Here is a 19,219-nt window from a genome sequence, read left to right on the forward strand (position 1 = left end):
GGATCTCACCTGGGACTTTGTTGTTGTTGTTGTTATTGTTTAGTTATTTAGGCATGTCTGATTCTTCACGATCCCTTTTTAGGGGGTTTCTTGGCAAAGATATTGCAGTTTGCCATTTCCTTCTCCAGCTCATTTTGCAGATGAGAAGATTGAGGCAAATAGGTTTAAGTGACTTGCCCAGGATCACACAGCCATTAAGTGTCTGAAGCTGAATTTGAATTCAGGTCTTCCTATTCCAGGAAGCCTCGCCAACTCAGAGTCAGCTTACTTGGGAATTAGTCTTTCTTATGAAAATATGTACACAAGTTTATTTGCTTTCATTCCCGGAGCTTTTATCTTTCTCCACTTTTAGACATTTCCTGATCACTGAACTGCAATTTGTGATACCCTCTGAACCTCCTGGACCTAAGTTCCTCAACTTCAGACATCTGTTACACTTGAACCCTATCAATACCTGTTTTCCTCCCTCTCCTATCTTAGCACCCTTTCTAGCACCATCTTCATCCTACCCCTATCTTCATACATTGCAGACCATAAGAATGTATTTTCTAGAATTTTATTTACAAGGAGAAAGTCATGTCTAAATTCAAAAATACTGTGCCAGCCTCTTAAAGATACATTAACAGTAGCTCTAGTTTCTGGGGGAAAGAAGGTTAAAGTCACATTCTTATATGCTTATTTCAAAATAAAGACAAACTGATCAAATCACAGGTTTTTGTTTTTTGTTTTTTTAGCTCTATAGGCTACCTAGATTATAAACCAGCCCAACAGCTTCATTTTACAAATGCAGAATTTGGGATCCAGAGAGTAAAAATGACTAATCCAGTGACTTAATTCTTCTGACCCCTAGTTCTATCACTAGGTTCCAGTGGAATAGAACCTTATTTGAGTAGATATATCTATTAAAGTATATCAATACTTAAAATTTAACAAATACATCAGTACCTAAAATTGACTTGAGAAAATTTAAAAAAAAAAAAGCCTGGGCTCTGAAGAGAACATATGAAGATTATTCTAGGCATCAAAATTTTCATTACTGCAAATATGTCTTGTCCTTTATGGCTAGGAAATGATATATTTTTTTAATAAATATCTCATTTATTATTATAAATATCTCATATGTTCATCATAATATCTCATTTCTAGAACTTGCAGAATGTCAATAGACTGTTCATTTTCAGAAATCGAAGATGTAAGCATTCGTTTATTCTTTTGTGAAATTCCATTCTAAAGAATACATTATAGTCAGAAATGGAATTCATTTCGGTTTTTCAGTCAGTTAAACTTTTATAAGTCAGGCTATTACAGTAGTAAGATAATTAAAATTAAAAAAAATAGACTATAATCTGAAAGGGATGTTTGGTATTCCATAGGGCCACGAAGAAAAAAATGGAGTATGACATTTTATATTTACATTATTTCAGATCACTTTACCAAGAGGGGAATAATTTTATAATTGTAAAAAAATAGTTAATTTTAAAATAAATACTATTTATGATTACTGAAGAACCTATTCATCGTTACTACTCACAGGAGACCAAAGCATCTCCTAGAAGCATTCACTAATTATTTTTTAAAAATAGGAAAATATGAAAAAATTTCTCCAAAAAACGTCCTATATATTAACAGACTTCAAAGTTGCTTCAAGCCAGCTCTCTTCCATGAACAGATTTTCTTAGGAAATTCACAAAAGTTATTTTATCAAGTGGAATAATAAAGAATACATTAAAAACCAATTTTGGTTCTTATTTCAGTGTGAAGGTAGAGTGAAGAATTATTTGACTTTTTTTCTGAATTTGATTTCCCATTCCACTTGAAACACTTAAAAGTAAACTATGTTTCTCAATATATTTCACAGAGAAAATGTATTTCTTATTGACTTTCCTATAGTTTGAATAAGTTTTAATTGTCTGAGTTAACAGTGTACACTTTTAAATACCAATTTAATCCATTAAATATGCTTTAAATTCTTATGAAGTACCTAATTTTGAATAATAACATTTATAGCAGGTTTTTGACTGATAAAATATAAAATATTTTTTGATATTGATATTGATAAATGATAAAAAAAGAATGTTGTCTTCAGTTTGTAGAACAGAAATAATTGAGGTAAGTGTGAACTACTTGCACAGAGATGATAAATGTGTGATGGAAGTAAGTAATATGAGAGAGAGAAGAAGAAGGAGGAGGAGGAGAGGAGGGGAAGGAAGAGGAGAAGAGGACGGGAAGAAGAAAAAGAAGTGAAGAAAGTCCAGCCTTAGGGAATCACTTGGGACATTTTTTGACCTTTCAATTATAAAAGTGATGTAGTTAGGTTGGTAATGCAACAGGTTAGGTCCTGGACATGGAGTCACATAGACCTGAGTTCAAATTCTGCCTCAGATGCTTTCTAGCTATGTGACCCTGGACAAACCAATTAGCCTCTCTTTGCCTCAGTATTCTCATTTGTGTAATGGGAATAATAATAGAACCTACCTCCTAGGTTGTTGTGAAGATAAAATGAGATATTTATAAAGCATTTTACAAACCTTAAAGCATTATGTAAATATTAGTGATGATGATGATAGTGGTGGTTATGAGAGATGAACAGAATTTACACTGACAACACTGACTGAATGTCCAGAAAGTCTAAAGTGTCAAATCGAGCCAGGATTCAATTTAACTGTCATTTTATGCTTGGATGACAATGATAATGATAAAAATTGATATTGACATACTACTTTGCAATTCACCAAACGCCTTTTCTCACAATAGCTCTGAGGCATCTAGTATTAAGAATCTCCATTTTCAGAGAATAATGATGACAGCTCATTTATATAGAGCGATTTAAAAAGATATTTTCTTCACAACAGCATTGTGGAGTAAACTACAAATATTTCATCCTCATTTTTTACAGGGGAGGAAATTCAGGCTTGAAGTTAACCACAAGTCTCATAGATAGTAACTGTTGGAACTAGGACTTGAATCCTTGTGTGTTTGCCATGGTACATTATCACATTCAAGCAGTTTTCCAATCCATTGAAGCCAGTTCCTTACAAATTTTTTATTTGTGTATAATATTAGGAAAATGATGTTTTTAATAATCAATATGAAGATGTAGTATTTGTGCTGTAGTAGATAGCTGACCAGGAAGACCTGACCAAATCATACTTCTGATCTACACTGATTATATGACACTGGGCAAGTTTCTTAACCTTTCAGTACTCTAAGCAGCTCCTTCAGACTACAAGTTGCCAAGAAATTTACATTGATAAAGGGAGTATCTCACCTACAATTTCCCTAGAGCAGTAAAATCACAGGTTCAGTCTCCAATCTTATTCAGATTTCCCAAATAGTTAGTAGCCACATAAATTCCCATGAATTGCCAAGTCCAGTTCATTGCACATCTTCAAAAAAAAAAAAAAAGTACCACTCTTTCTCATGATAGCTATTGCTACAAGTCTGTCTAGGAAAGGGGGCCTAATATTCCCCAAACCTGTTAAAGTGCAAAGTATAAAGTGCAAAGAAAGAGCCTATGAAGAAAAAGAAGAGGAGGAGGAGAACTGACACTGAACAACATACCAAGCACTGGGAAAACAAAGAAAGATACAAGCCATCCCTACCCTCAAGAAGCTCACAATCTATTGTAGCAGGCGAGGAGGCTGAGTCTTTGCCTCCACATGTACATGTGAGCTTTCGTATCATGTAGCCTTGAGCCTTGTATTCACAGGAAAGCTTATGAATAAAGATTTTTTCTGGGAGAGCCTTTCCATTTACTGGGATAGTTTGTCAGTGCCCCATGTTGGCAAAGTGAGAAAAAAGAATTGTTATGATGATGTGGTTGTTGTCTTAGAACATATGGAAACCCACTTCCAAGCATGTTTTCCCGTAGACAGAATTTTTAACAACAGATGACTTTCACTTAATGTTTTTAAAGTTTGCAGGGCACTTTATACACATCATCCCACTTGAGCCCCATAACAACCCTATGAGGTAGGTATGATAAGGTATTATTAATTCAGTTTTATAGGTGAGGAAACGGAGGCTGTGAGTGATTGAAGTGCATTGACCAATCTCACATCTAGTAAATGTCCAGAGCAGGGCTAGGACTCAGGTCTTCTTGCCTTCAAATCCATTGCTCTATCCACAGGGAGATTTTTATAAGTGGTGATTATGCCAGTCCAGTCCAATTCTTAATTTCTACAGCTAATAGATGACCCTTTTCCAAATATTCTATTGTATCCATTCTTCTTCCCCAGAAATTCTGTACCAAAATGCACTGGCTTCATTGGTCCTCAAAGTCTTCGGTGAGCACATTTTCAGAATCATGGGTGAATAAATCAGCAAACTAACTTCTCTCTTTTTAACACTCGCCATGTGTTTCTGCTTGTTTTGGTAATGAAACAACAGAGTGCTGTTGACCCTGTCTCCCCTGAGAATGCTGATCTCCTGAGATGGAGGGTAGAAGGGCACAGAACTACCACTCAGTGCCCAAAAGGTCCTGCTCAGTAGTTCAGAGTGTTGATATTCCATGCCGGAAAATTAAAGCCATGAGCTTTCATATCAAAGAACAATCCACAATGCTAGCATTGGTGGCACAGACACTGATGCATCTACCTAGTATAATACTTCAAATGCTAGTTGGCCAAAAAACAGACAGACAAGCAAACCAAGGCAAGTTCCTAGGATGTGAAGTACATGAAACTGTGCACATAAAATAAGTAGGTCATCCTTTTGTAAATACTGCCACAGAATGGGCTATGTCAAATAACACGAAAGGCTATTTCTAGTAACTGTCTATAGTCAACCTAAAATAACTTTTTCCTCTTTATTTTCTCCATGCCCTTTCTGTTCTTCTCTGTGCTTATTTTTCTTTATGGTAGTGTTTCCAACTGCTCTTATTCACCCTGTATTTCCATTGTACTGACAGGGAAGATATGTCTCTAAATATGAGATATTAAGAAAAAAGGCCAAAATTGATACAGAAACATATGCTGCTTCTTCCCAGTGTCCTAAGTATAGGTCATATCAGATCCATCCCATAGAATAAAAGGAAAGCTAGTGTCAGCAGGCCACAGATGTTACTCCCCAATCTCCTCAACAAGACTGTGGATCTAATTAAATAGGCACTAGATATGAAATCTTGTTGAAATACACTGAATTTAGTTAAATTTAATTCAACAAATATTTATTCAGTGTGTTTCCCAGTTCAAGTCATATCAATGACCCTGTTTTGCTTTATCAGACTAGACTTTACTGATTCTCATTTGATATATTTCATTGACTAAGTTTTATCAAACAGATTAGAGCCTTTAAAGCACCATTCCCAGACTAAGGAATTGCTAAAGCAAGGACATATGTTCTTTTTTATTGTTATTATTGGTCTAGATCTTGGATTTCATCTTGTTTGGAATCTCTTTCTGCTTATGTAGATCAGCATTTCCCCTGTAACTTAGAATTTTATGAAGAGTTCTTGCCTGGAACACTGAGAGGCTATGTGACTTGCCCATGTTCGATAGGCAGCATGTGTCAGAAGGGAGAGTTCAACCCACATTTTCCTCTCTACAAGGCCAGCATTCTATTCACAATGTAAACATCAGAAAATGTTCCATTCACAGGATGAATATTTCAGTCTCACAAGGGGCGAAACTGTGGCTCACTGACACCCATCCCTTGATTACAGAGAGAAGCTTGATGAAAAATAAACATTAAAAAAAATGTGGAAGACCAAGATTACCTTTGCTTAACTCAGAGTGGGCAAAGGGGTCCAGTTTGTTTTAGATCTCTCTGGTCCATTCTCCTGTGCAAAGCTACTTGGTGAACAACATTTGAATAGTGCATGATGACAGAAATAGTGCTGTAGATGAGGAGATGTGTGATAGGCACAGGAGGCAGTTAGAATGTGTATATAATATAGGAAATCTTTGCTTCGGCTGTCATTTGTTACCCTGATTTGAAGGAGTGCCAGCTGTTTCTTTTCATGTGTGTGTTGATGGACTGCCTGAGCTCTGACAAAGCTGCCTTAGAAGCTTGAGCTAGCTGGCTGCCATGGACAGCTAATAAGGTTGCATGTGAAATAACTCTTATAATAAGGTTTCTGTGTATATCCTGAAGAATAGAGGTAAGAAACCCAGCGTCCTCAATCGTTTTATTTATAACTCTTCAATCTCTGTATTGCTCCTTATGCTCTCAGCTCAGATCTATATCGGTCCTCTGGAGGGTGTTTAGATCACAAATGATGGTTACAGTCTAAATTGGATTAGAAGGGTAGGAGAAAGAGGGAGGAAAGTAGAGAAATTTGACTATATTACTAATAAGAACAACAAAAATCATATGATTATAACAAGACATGGGAAAAGGTTTTGTTTTTTTACAAAATACAGCACCCATTTCTGTAAAAATAAAAACACTGAAGAAGATAGGATGGAATAGGATCACTTCTACATGTGGCAAGGACACATAGTAGGTGTTTGATAAATGTGTGTATAGTTTGACAAAAAAAATTGAAACATTTTTAAATGCATAGAAGAGAAAAAAAGGAAATGTTTTTAAGGAAGCAGACAAACTCTACTTCTGCAATTTTATGTGCTGTTCTTATAATACATGTTTTATAAACAAGGAATGGCCATAAAAGTTACCCAGGTATAGTATTAAGCCTTGAAATTCAGTGTTGTAGAACATTTTTTACTAAACCCGAGACAAACAAAAGTCAGTTTTTGTAGACTCACCTTTCAGAGTGTTTGCTTTTTAAATCTTGTTTGGGCAGTTAAGTTATGACGTGTCTATTTTATGAGCAGAAAGTGATTTGTAAATGATCATATCCAGGGAGAAAGTGTGAGGCTATGAAGTCTTTGGCATGGACTAATACTGAAGAACCTAGAAACCTAAAAGGAGGAGGTGGTTCCAGCCAATTGGCATAGAGCTTGACCTCTTTTCATTCTTTCTCTTTGGGAACCAACAGGGTTCTCTTTGACCAAATACTCCTCCCTAAACCTGGCAAAGGTTAATATCAAGACAAGGCCAATTGTTCTCTCTCTCTCTGAAACAGGACAAAGCAGTGGTCACCATCAGCTAGATGAACATTACGCAAGTTGTTACAACAGATGAGTTTTGATTAATTGGGCATTGAAAAAGACCTTCCCAAAGCATGCAGCTGCTCCGCACCGTACTCGTTTGGGGCTACCATCTTTGTCTCTGAGTTGGAGGTCTCTTTCACCTCCCAAAGAACTATACAAGTTTAAAGTAGTTTATTCATGGAGGAGAATGTCCATGAAGTCTGTTGAGATTTTTGGAAGAAAAGCAAAACAGAAGTACAACCTATTAGAATAAAATCTCTATCATCCTGCAAATTGAAGGCACATTAAGTGTAAGTGGAATAGATTACCTACCTAAAATGATTTTGAGGCAGAGGTAAATATTTCTTCCTTCACCACTTTGCCCAGGGACAGTTATTCCTGATTAATAGAATGTTTGCCCAATTCTTCAAAACTTCTTTAATTCATGTTGCACCTAAATAATCTTTGGCCCACACAGCAAAAGGAAATATGCTAGTAAAAGAGAGCGTAGTGATTTAAATAAATCAATGAAACACACATCTACTTTTTAAATAAAGCCAAACAAAACCCAGCAAGAACAGTAAATAATAACTCTTAAGCAACCCTCCCAATACTGCTAGTTAATTATTAAACTAAAAATTTAGCCTGGGTCAGATCAGAAACACAAGTTTCTAAAATCAACCAGTTGGACAAATATCTGATAATTTTATTAATATTACAGCTAAGAATCTAGAATAGTCTGCACTATTATCACTATGTAGAATTTTAAACACCAACTGCCCTGCTATTCCTCCCAAATCCTTACTGCTTAATCAGCCCTAGCTTTCAAAGGACATATTCTCCAACCTCAAATGCTTCCCCCAAAGATGTTTCCTATGTTTATGTTCTCTACTGACCTCTCTTTTTCTCTCTTCTTTCACAGTGTGGCAAAGGAGCAGAAAACTTTGACAAATTCTTTACACGAGGACAGCCAGTGTTAACACCACCTGATCAACTGGTCATTGCTAACATAGACCAAGCCGATTTTGAAGGGTTCTCCTACGTCAATCCACAGTTTGTGCATCCCATCTTACAGAGTGCAGTATGAAAATGACCAACAGGAACAAAAACCCCAATTCCCTGGTCCCACCCACAGTGTTCCTTAATTCCTAAAATGTTAAGGTCTCAGTCTCGTTGCTTATTCCAGTTGGAGACCTGAAAATTGTAGGGTTAGAAGTCTAAATGTGATCAACCATTCAGCATCTCACTTTCAATCAAGAAACATTGTCTTAGTGAAAGTTGATATAGTACCCAGTTTAGCCTTTTAGGAGCCACAGTTGGTTGTATGTCACTCTTACAAAGCAAGCAAATTCTTAATCCGTTTTTGGTACGTTTTGATATATTTTCTTTAACTTTCACCTGTCAATTTTCACCAATGGAATTCCTCATTATGGAGTTCAGGTTAGAGCCCTCTTGTTATCTGATAGGCTGAAAATTTCTTCAATTGAACAGTCTTTGGAATGGAAGCGTGGAGAGCACAGAGAGTAAGCTCTGGGTTGGGGGAGGGGGCACCTCACTGAGCCAGCTATTCCCATGGTCTTTGCTAGTTAATAAAAAAACAAAATTGCTGGAACAGACCAAGGAGGAACAGGAGAGTGCAGATGATGACACAGTTGCAAGCTAAACATTCCCAAACATTGGCTGTTCATAACCCAGCTACAGCCTATCAGCTCTCAGTTTTAAAAGACCAAAAAGAAAGAAAAGAAAAAAAATCAAATATTTCATGAATCCATCATATCATGTCTGGTTGGTTTGATAACTAGTTTTAAATTGCATTTCTATTAAGAGGCCAAATATTTTAAGGACAATGCTAAGGTAGCATATGAAATCATTTCAGATCAAAAGTAAAAATTCCATATTTATGTTCATGTTAATCTCTGAGAGATTATTCTGAGATCCAGGGTGCCATTGTTAATTATGCCACTATTCAAGAACATTGTTAGCCAATCTCACAAAACACAATATTTTGCTACTGACTTTATTAACTTAGTAAGAAGCTGAGCTGTAACCCTTTCCCCTTTTTGTACTTATTTATTTGATAGGCTGCAGTGTTGTTTATGAAAGTACTATGTACAATAACTTAATGAAGTATTGAACTAGAGAGTCAATCCCTAAAGTTGGGAAACTTTATCCTTTTGAGTTTACTTAGAAAACAAAATAGGTTTCATTTTCCATTTCCGTTTCCCATTGGATGATTTACCTGGAGATGTAGAATCAGTTAACATGGATTAAAATCAGTTCCCCCAAACATTTAATTTCTAGAAGGAATTTACTATGTTTTGCATCTGCATCATGCAATGAATTTTGCATGTTTATAATAAATCTTAATCTATACTGTTGCTGTAATTGTATGAAGTATAAAGAGAGTATTATGATAATTTTATAAGACACACTTTGTGTTACATTTGTGAAGGTTCTCATTTCTAAGCACCTTCCCCCTTGTTTAGATTCTAGCTTCATGTTCTGCTGCCATGATTCTTTTCTCCCTCAATGCATCTCCTGCTGACTGTCACTGGCATTAAATATATTCATTTTTTAACATAGATCAATGATCCAAAGTGAATGGCTACTTGACATGATTTAGTTGGGCTTTTATTATATCTGTCTGCTTCTACTTATAAAACACACACACACATACATAAAATAGCAGAGAGAGAAAAAAAGTTTTTCTAGGCCAGAAAGTATTTTTGAGATGACATACTTATCTTAATACAATCTCCTCTTTGTTGGCTCATGCACAATATTTCCTGTTAGAGTTAATGAGAAGTGATCATTTTCTATCCCATAATTTATGCCTATTCAGGCTCTCTTTCAGCACCTTGGGCCTTGTTTGTGTAAGTGACTCGTAGGCAAGGGAAAGGCAGAATAGGAATGCCAGAAGCATATTGTCTGTACTGCTATTTGTGAAACAAGCTGCTGTGTTTTTTCTTAGCATGTAATGTGCTGTCATGAGAACAATATTTGCCATATGAGATTTAACATTGCATCAGTCCCAATAGCAAAGAGGTCCCCCAATTGTGCCAAAAGTACTCCATTCCAGAAATCACGTTTCATTATGGCTGCTGGTAGAAGAGCTGAATGATGTAAGATATCATCCAAAAGCAAGATTGTCAAAGGAATGTGAAAATGTCTGATGATTCAAAAATACATGAGCTAGAAGTATCCATTGGCTCCTACAAAAAGCTTCTAGATTTTCCTCTGTTCTTAAAACATGTCTCCCAGCTGAGCCTCTCCATGTTTTTACTACACATACACACACACACACACACACACACACACACATATATATATGTGTGTGTGTGTGTGTATGTGTATAACATTTTTTTTAATGAAAATTTTAGGTTAACATATGGCCTGTTAAGAGCTCTCTGTGATGTATTGCATCTATACTCCTGGGCTCTACAATGCCTGGTGGGGGTGAGAGGAAATCAGGAAGATGGAAAGGTAGAGCCCCAAAAAGAGTGATTCTATGACAGTCAGCTATGGTTTCAGGCATTTGTGGCACCGAGGCTTCAGAATTCAAAAGGGACTGTGAAGGATTCATACTTTCTTAGTTTAATCTTAGTGTAGAGTTAGATTTCAGGGTCTAGGGTAAAAACTGATCAAAGAGCTAAGATCAAAGGAGCAAAGATATTATCCTATAAGCTCTTAGAACCACTAATGGTTCCCAAGTCATGTCACAGAGACAGTTCCTAAAACCATCCTTTTCGGGAAACAGATCAAGAACCATGCTTGGAGGGACTCTTCTGATTCCCATCCAGATTTCCACACAGATTTTCTTAGGAAACAAAGTCAGCCTCTTTGTATCCTTTTCTTTTTTATTTGTTTTTTGCTTTTTGGAGGGAGGGAGGGCTGGGCAATTGGGGATAAGTGACTTGCCCAAGGTCACACGGCTAGTTTTTGTGTTAAGTGTCTGAGGTCGAATTTGAACTCAGGTCCTCCTGACTCCAGGGCTGGTGTTCTATTGACTGCACCACCAAGCTGCCCCTTTTTATCCTTTTCTTAATCCTTGTAGAGTTTAGATCAGAAAAGACACTAACCTAAGGGACATCCCTTTGCTCTACATAAGGGGATTTTAGGCACAGCAAATTTGCTGAGAACAGTTTCTAAAGACAATGGAAGTCAATGGGAGCAAGGTGGTTGGGGGCAGGGGGTTGGCATTAAAGAACTTATGATGTATTGAAATTTTATGTACTGAGGACAGATATTAGGGCCAGTCTTGGAATGTCTCTTTAGAGAGTAATTACTGAGAGCAAAGAATTCTATGGGCAGCTGTTAAGAGATGTCTGACTTAAATATCTGTTTACAAAACAGATTGTACCAGAATTGACCAATTCTGCAAATTCTGTATATGAGGGAGTTATTAAAAATATTTTAAATCAGTACGTTGAGCAGAACGTTGAGCAGGCACTTATGAGAATAAATTGGGTTCTTTGGAAGATGAATTTAATTCAGCAAGCATTTATTATTTATGTGCCAGTTGAGTACTATAGATGCAAGATAAAAATAAGATGTCATCTGCCCTCAAAGAGTTCACAATCAATGCCACCTTGAAAGAGATGTCTACCCTATGCCAGTGACTGGTACAATAGTAGCTTGTGGAGCCCAGCAACTTAACATTGGGAGTATCATATCCACCTGGTAGGCTCTGACTCATTTTTCTCTCAGAAACCAAATGCCTTAGAAAAATTTAAAAACTATCCATATGGCTTAGCATTATTTCTCCTAGACTCTATTGAATAGCTGTAAACCTTAAGAGGTTTAATTCTGGGATCCTGACATTTTTTTTCTCCTGACTTCTCTTCACAAAAGTTAATGAGTGTTTGGACCAAGTTAAAAATTACACAACTGAGTCCTAGGTATTAGCGTCAGGTTCAAATCAAATGAGAAAATGCGAATTGATGCAAAAAATAATAAAAGATATAAGTAAACCGTTGATAATGGAATTCTTTCTTCTTAGTGCCTTTACTCCTCAATCCCTGTGAAATGCTTAATGCAAAATCTAACAAAACCTTTTAGATTGGGCTTATTATTTAAATGAGCCATTTAAAATAACATAATGTCATAAATGTTTAAGGAAACTGTTCGAAGAATATGAGAGATTGAGTGATCAAATTCAATTAGACTGCAAGAGTATGTGTTGAGTGCCAGCCATATAATTCTCACTGGCAGCAATAAGGGACTCCAGAACCATCTAGGAACACCAATCTCAGTAGAAAGGAGTCTCCCATATAAAAAGGGAGAAGACAAAAGTAAAGGACTTAGAATGAAAATGAGAGATACAAACTCTTGTGTACTCTGGGAGTTCAAAGACCAACAACATCAGTGAGGGTAAGAGATTCATTGCTGAGGAGGTGAAATCTGAACTAGACTCTAAAGGATTAGTATATTTCCTATGTAGCAATGTAAGGAAGAACCTCCAACTGTTTTAAGTAAACATTAGCTGATCAGTGCAAATGTGGAATTCTAATAGTGCTTCAGAAAGCCTTTTGCTCTTACTCAACAGCCCCCAGGAAAAAATTTATTGACAGGGAAAGAGGTGGTTTTTTTTTTTCCTTATGGAGGGAAGATGTTTCACATACTGTTAATCATGTCTCTATCATTCCCCTCCCCTAATTTTCTAATTTAAAACCACAGCTATTTCTCTTTGTGAAATAGGATGAGTTTTGCCAGGGATAGATCAGACATCAGTGGGACCCTTCCCATTTTTGTCCCTCATAGCTGTGGTTTCCTGCAGAGAGCCCTGGTGGGAAAGTTCTTAGTTAACCTAACCAGGCCTTACAAGTCTCATTTCAATCCACCTTAGAAATCAGCACACAAAAAAATCAGACATTTTCTTTCCTTTTTTCTCTGTTGCTACCAAAATAAAAGGTGTGATTGTATGGTTTTTCTTTATAACCAATGCAAATTATTAATCTTATTCAGCAGTGTACTTTTCTTACTTCAATCTTATATACATTCTGTGAACAGATGTCTTTATACTGAATAATTTTCTTATTGCTGATACCACTGTGATATCCAGGATGCCAGTTTCCCTAGCTAAGGCACCTCTTTCACAGTCACAGAAACGGAAGTGAAGGCCTGAGCATTGAAAGGAGACAAAGTGGTTTCTGAGCCCAGTGCAATAGAGCCATGGAAGTCACCTAGTAATAGTGGCAAGGACAGAAAGAAGACAGGAAGTAAAGGAAAAATTGACAGAATCTGGTTGTTAGTGACTGTACTCACCAATGTAATCCTGTAAACAGTTAAAGGCCACTTATTTTTTTTAATAACTGATGTATTTCTTTGGGGCCAGTCATAACCAACTGACTGGCCATAGACGTTCTCTTTGCCTTTCTGGTGACTTTTGGAGAAGACAAGGGAAACTTGGTCCTGTGACATGATGCTAAAAAGGAGAAGACTAATGAGAACATATGTGTTTGAGGATAATCTTAAAGAAGTTGAATGTGGTTTGTGGAATTCCATAAAGCCAGAAACTTTGCAGGGAGGAAATTAAAACTTTGAAATTAACTCTGACATCAGTATATCTAGTCTATGTGATTTTGTATCTGTTAACAACTGTTTCAGTAAAACTCTATACTCAAACAGCCTTACAATAACCCTGCACTAAAGTGCAAAATGTTCAGAAAAATTTTTTTAGCCTTCAAGAAAAAATCAATTTATTAAATTGACATGGGATGGCTTCATATACTGGGCTGTTTGTACTTTTTTATATACAACTTTAATAGCTAATTCTGCTAAAAAAAAACATTTTTTAGAAAATACCATCACTGACAATGTTTCATAAAAATAAGCACACAGACCCTGGAGGAAGACTAAGCTGTTGACATCCAGAGTTCCAATGGCATGAAATGGCATCTGTGAAATACAGTTGTACTATTTTTTTTTCAACTTCTCTAGGGATTTGTGCCATTTTGAAAACATTGGAAGTCCTTGTGGGGTTTGTTAGTAGCCCAAACCCCTCTGTAGCCATAGAAGAGATACTGAAGATAAAAATACACAAAATCCAGGAACAATTGTCTTACAGGAAAGATGCTCTCATTTTACTCTTTCAATTGGAGACTCATAGTCAGTCATATGTCTTGGGATTCCCTGAGCCTCCTGTGCAGTTTTCCTTGGATATGCATAGATGTCTACATTGCTAGTTTCAGTGCGAGCCCTAACCTTGCCTTGCCTTGCTTATTTCTGTCCCTACATGCCCCAATAACCCCTTTCCTCCATGTTCAGAAACATTTCTATGTAATTTCCATGAGAAAGAATGAGCAGCATAGTTGCTCATCAATGTTGCTTTTTAATTGATAGTGTAGACAAGAACTGATTTTCAGAAAAACATACATTAATTAGACTTAATTAAGAACTCTTTCTAAAATTTCTAAAATAAAGTTGGATGCTGCATTTTTCTGGTTAACAATTTTGCAGAAATCAACTTTGTTTGCATCATGTCCCTTTAAGAGTATGCCTGTAGATAATCAATGATCATGGGGTATGTTTTTTTTTTTTCCCTTTTCTGGAAGAATTTGATTCTTTTCCTGGGGATTAGGAGTGGAGGAGTTGATAATAAACTTCAAAACCACTTGGAATGGAAACAGTGATTCCTCTGGGTCTAAACATTTTGCTAAAAATTAAAATCATGACCTTTCTTTTAGGATCTTTTTAGCAAAAGACTCACTTTCGGGGGCAGTTGCAACATTGCTTTTGTGTGTTAATTTTTTAACAACAACAACAAAAAGCCTCTCGAAAAATACTAATCCTGCAAATTACCAGAAGATCCCCAAATTTATATTTGTAAGAAGGAAGTTGTTTTGTTTTATCAGTAAACAACTACTAAGAAATGCAAAGGCCATTTGAATGTCAAATAACATCTGGAATTTAAATAAAAATAAGAATGATGTATAAATTATTGGCATTGGTTTTCTTAAAACCTTTATTCTTTGTTTGCATGATCCGCTTTGTTAAATATACTAATTGTAGTTTGAAAGCAAGTGTGTATGAATAAAGATAATGATCATTCCTTGGTCTCTTTGGTCTTATTTACATAATTAGAGAAATTTTCTTTCTTTTCAACAAAGTATACATTTAATAATGGTTCTGAATAGAGAAAGTGGAGATTTTGTATCCAAGAAGAACACTACAGTTGTCCCTTCCACATTGTGACTTTCCCCATCAAGGTTTCCATATATCACAGGTCAGTATAAGAAATTATTTGGGAATTTTTTGGGTAGAGAATTTTCCAAAAGCTGCAGATGGCAGGTAAAGCCCAGTAGACAACACAGCCTATGACCAGACTGTTACAATAAAGTGCTGTAAACACCCCATAAAGAAAACGACCTCTCTGGTATGTAGGGAAGGTCAAAAAAGTTTACGTGCCACCTCCCATCATTTGGAAGGAATAATTGTGTGTTTTAATTTCACCATTTCTTTGTAGCAGTAATTTCATTTTAGAGTGCCTTGTTGGGACCCATATCTCTGTTTTGGTTTATATGTCTCTCTGAAAATCAACCATTAGAGCAGGAAGGGATGACAAGCATCATCTAGCCCAAATACTCTCTTTTTACAAATGTATAATGCTCAGGGTCATGCTACACACAGCAGGAACTATAGACTTAAGTAGATATTTTGTGCCTGGGGACAGTGATTATAGGGACATACCAGATAGGGGAAAACCAAGATCCCAAGATAGCTGACAGATACCGGGGCCACTGGTGGTAAGGATGGGTCAAGCACAAGAACAGAGTAAGACAGGATAGGAGCTGAAATTCAACCACCATAATTAATTTTTCCTTCTAAGTGCTAGGCTCAGTTGTTGCTAACTTCTAAAGGGAGTGTTGATGCTATGGGTGTCCTTTAAATTCAGTGCCCTGGTTACTCTGCCCTAATCAATAACAATTACTCTGGAGATGTGAAGAGAACCATAGTACAAGAGTGGACTACATATTTACTTGATACCGTTGTTGATGTCAGCATGTATGTGAAGGTGTATATATTAGTAATCAAAAGAAATATCTAGAAAAAGATTATTATAAAAATCAGCGATCATTATTGAACACCTACTATGTAGGGGCACTGCTAACACAAAAATGTATCAAGTCCAGTCAGGGAATTGAGCAGAGCTAGACCTGGAAACATTTGAACTTTGGGAAGTGCAAATGAATTTTAAGTAAAAATATGTGAGAAGGGGAAAGGATAAGTGAAGCTTAGGGCAGGGCATAATCTGGGAATGATCATGGGGAGAAGTGTGCTACTATAATTTTAGTCCTATTGAGGCCACTCTGATTTGGTGCCTCAGAGAAAAGCACAAGTTTCCCCCACTCTAGTTGGGGTTCTGGTAACAAGTGGATAAATAGATAACAAGAGAAGGTAGACTATGCTAAGTGCCTAGTGAGTAATAATATAAATCAAATGTTAAAATAATTCAGAAGAAGCAGCATTCCCGAGGGTCAGATCGATTGCCAAAATTAACTCATTTTAGTAAGAAAGAATAAAGAACATCCCAGTGAAAGATGGAAATATCAAATTATTTTTGTTATAATATATAAATAATATATTAATTATTTATTATATTTATAATTAATTATAATAATTATAACAATTAATATAAGTTATCACATATAAATTGTATAAATATATAAATAAAAATATAAAATATTTTAAATAATATATAAAGTTACAAATAACTTTAGAGCTGAAAAGGACCCTAGTGATCATTTAATGCCCTTTTAACAGAGATGAGGAAACTAAAACCCAGTTATGGCTAGTGATTTTCCTAAATTCACATAGATTATCAATGACAATTACATTAATCAATTACTTTATTAAGTACTTAAAATATGCCTAGAAATGGTAAGCCCTGAAGATACAAAGATAAATGAAACAGTCCCAGCTATCAAGCTTACATTGGCTGGGGGGAGGGGCAACATATATGCATATACAAAATAAAGTAATTTGAGGGAGGATTGTACTAGCAGTTGTGGAGAACAAGAGAGGCTTCATGAAGAAAGTGATTTATAACCTGAGTAGCATTTTATTTTTTTCCCAATTACAGGTCAAGACAATTTTTTTGCATTCATTTTTATAAAATTTTGAGTCCCAAATTTTCATCCCTTGCTCCCCTCCCCTCAATGGTAGGCAATTAGATAAATGTTATACATGTGTTATCATGTAAAACATATTTCTATATTAGTCACAGTTGTGAAACAGATCAAAAAGTAAAAACCATGAAAAAGAATAATGTAAATGAAGAAAGTATATGTCGATCTGCATTCTGAGTTCATCAGTTCTTCATCTGGATGTGGATAGCATTTTCCTTCACGAGTCCTTTCTATTTGTCTTGGATCATTGTTTTGATGAGAAGAGCTGAGCCTTTAATAGTTGATCATCATACAATGTTGCTGATATTAAGTACAATGTTTTCCTGGTTCTGCTCATTTCACTTTGAATCAGTTTTCAAAAATCTGCCAGTTCATCATTTCTTATTGCACAATAGTATTCCATTGCATTCATATACCAAAACTTTTCTGGTCATTCCCCAACTGATGAACATCCCCTCAATTTCCAATATTTTTTCACCATGAAAAGGGCTGCTATAAATATTTTTGCACATCTCTTTGGGTCTCTTTGGGATACAGATCTAGTAGTGGTATTGCTGGATCAAAGGGTTTGGTTTGCCAGTTTGGTCTATCTTTTTGTGCATAGTTCCAAATTGCTCTCCAGAATGGTTGAATAGATTCACAACTCCACCAACAGTACATTAGCATCCCAGTTTTTCCATATGCTCTCCAACATTTATTGTTTTCCTTTTTTTTTGTCATATTAAGCCAAATGGATAGGTGTGAAGTGGTATCTCAGAGTTGTTTTAATTTACATTTCTCTAATCAAAAGTGATTTGGAGCACTTCTTCATATGCCTATACATAGCTTTGATTTCTTCATCTGAAACCTACCTGTTCATATCCTTTGACCATTTATCAATTGGGGAATGACTTGTATTCTTATAAATTTGTCTCATTTCTCTATGTATTTGAGAAATTAGGCCTTATCAAAGACACTTGCTGTAAAGAGTATTTCCTAGCTTTCTGCTTTCCTTCTAATCTTGGGTACATTGGTTTTGTTTATGCAAGAGCTTTTTAATGTAATATAATCAAAATTATCTATTTTACATTTTATAATACTCTCTATTTCTTGTTTAATCATGAACCTATAACTCACTTAACTTCTCCTTTAAGAATTTGGATGCTATACCACTTGGTGCATATATATTTAGTATTGATATTACTTCATTGACTATGGTACGTTTTAGCAATATATAGTTTCCTTCCTTATCTCTTTTGATTTGATCTATTTCTGTTTTTCCTTAGTCTGAGATCAGGATTGCTATCCCTGCTTTTTTTTATTTCAACTGAATCATAGTAGATTCTATTCCAACCCCCTACCTTACACTAATCTGTGTGTGTCTCTCTGCTTCAAGTGTGTTTCTTGTAAACAACATATTGTAGGATTCTGGTTTTTGATCCACTCTGCTATCTGCTTCCATTTTATAGGAGAGTTCATCCCATTCACATTCACAGTTATGATTATTAATTGTGTATTTCCTTCCATCCTATTTTTCCTCCTGTTTGTCTTCTCTCTCCTTTCACCCTTTGCCTCCTAGAAACTGTTTTGCTTCTATCTACTGCCTCCTCAATCTGCCCTCTCTTCTGTCAGTCGCCCTCACCTTTTACTCTCTCCTCCCCTCCTACTTTCCTGTCAGGTAAGATAGATTTCTATATTCAACTGATTGTGTATATTATACCTTCTTTGATCTAATACTGATGAGAGTAAGGTTCAAATGATGTTCATCGCCTACCTTCCCATTTTTCTCTCCAGGGGCTGCAGGTCTTGAATGTTCACCTGGTGCTACACTGGTGTTACCCTGAGGCCCATAGGGGACCCTCATATTTGGTGCTGCGTGAGGGGGCGAGGTGAGGGGTGCTGGTGCTTCTAGAGGCCATAGGGGTCTGATAGCTGACCTGCTGCTGAGCTGGGGTCTGTAGCAGCAAGGACCCCAAGCGTCCTCAGGGTTGCTGCCAATACAGGTTCTTGGATCTGCTTTGATAAAGGAAAGCAACTCAAAATGGGTTAACAAGCTTACTTTAATCAGTCAGACCATAT

General features: G+C 36.2%; 1 protein-coding gene across 3 annotated transcripts in view; it reads left to right on the top strand.

Moving 5' to 3' along the window:
- Positions 1–15,083, top strand: part of PRKCA (protein kinase C alpha) — a 539,987-nt gene extending 524,904 nt beyond the window's left edge. For all 3 annotated transcript variants that reach the window (XM_069076600.1, XM_069076601.1, XM_069076602.1), the window contains one exon: positions 7,957–15,083. In XM_069076600.1, the coding sequence (XP_068932701.1) occupies positions 7,957–8,121 (165 nt within the window). In that variant the 3' untranslated portion in view covers positions 8,122–15,083. The remainder of the gene's footprint in view (positions 1–7,956) is intronic.
- The last annotated feature ends 4,136 nt before the right edge of the window (positions 15,084–19,219 follow it).

The sequence above is a fragment of the Petaurus breviceps genome, unplaced genomic scaffold, assembly GCF_028583685.1.
Source record: "Petaurus breviceps papuanus isolate PSGF00001 unplaced genomic scaffold, PetGlider_PUasm1.0 90925, whole genome shotgun sequence".
NCBI lineage: Eukaryota > Metazoa > Chordata > Mammalia > Diprotodontia > Petauridae > Petaurus > Petaurus breviceps.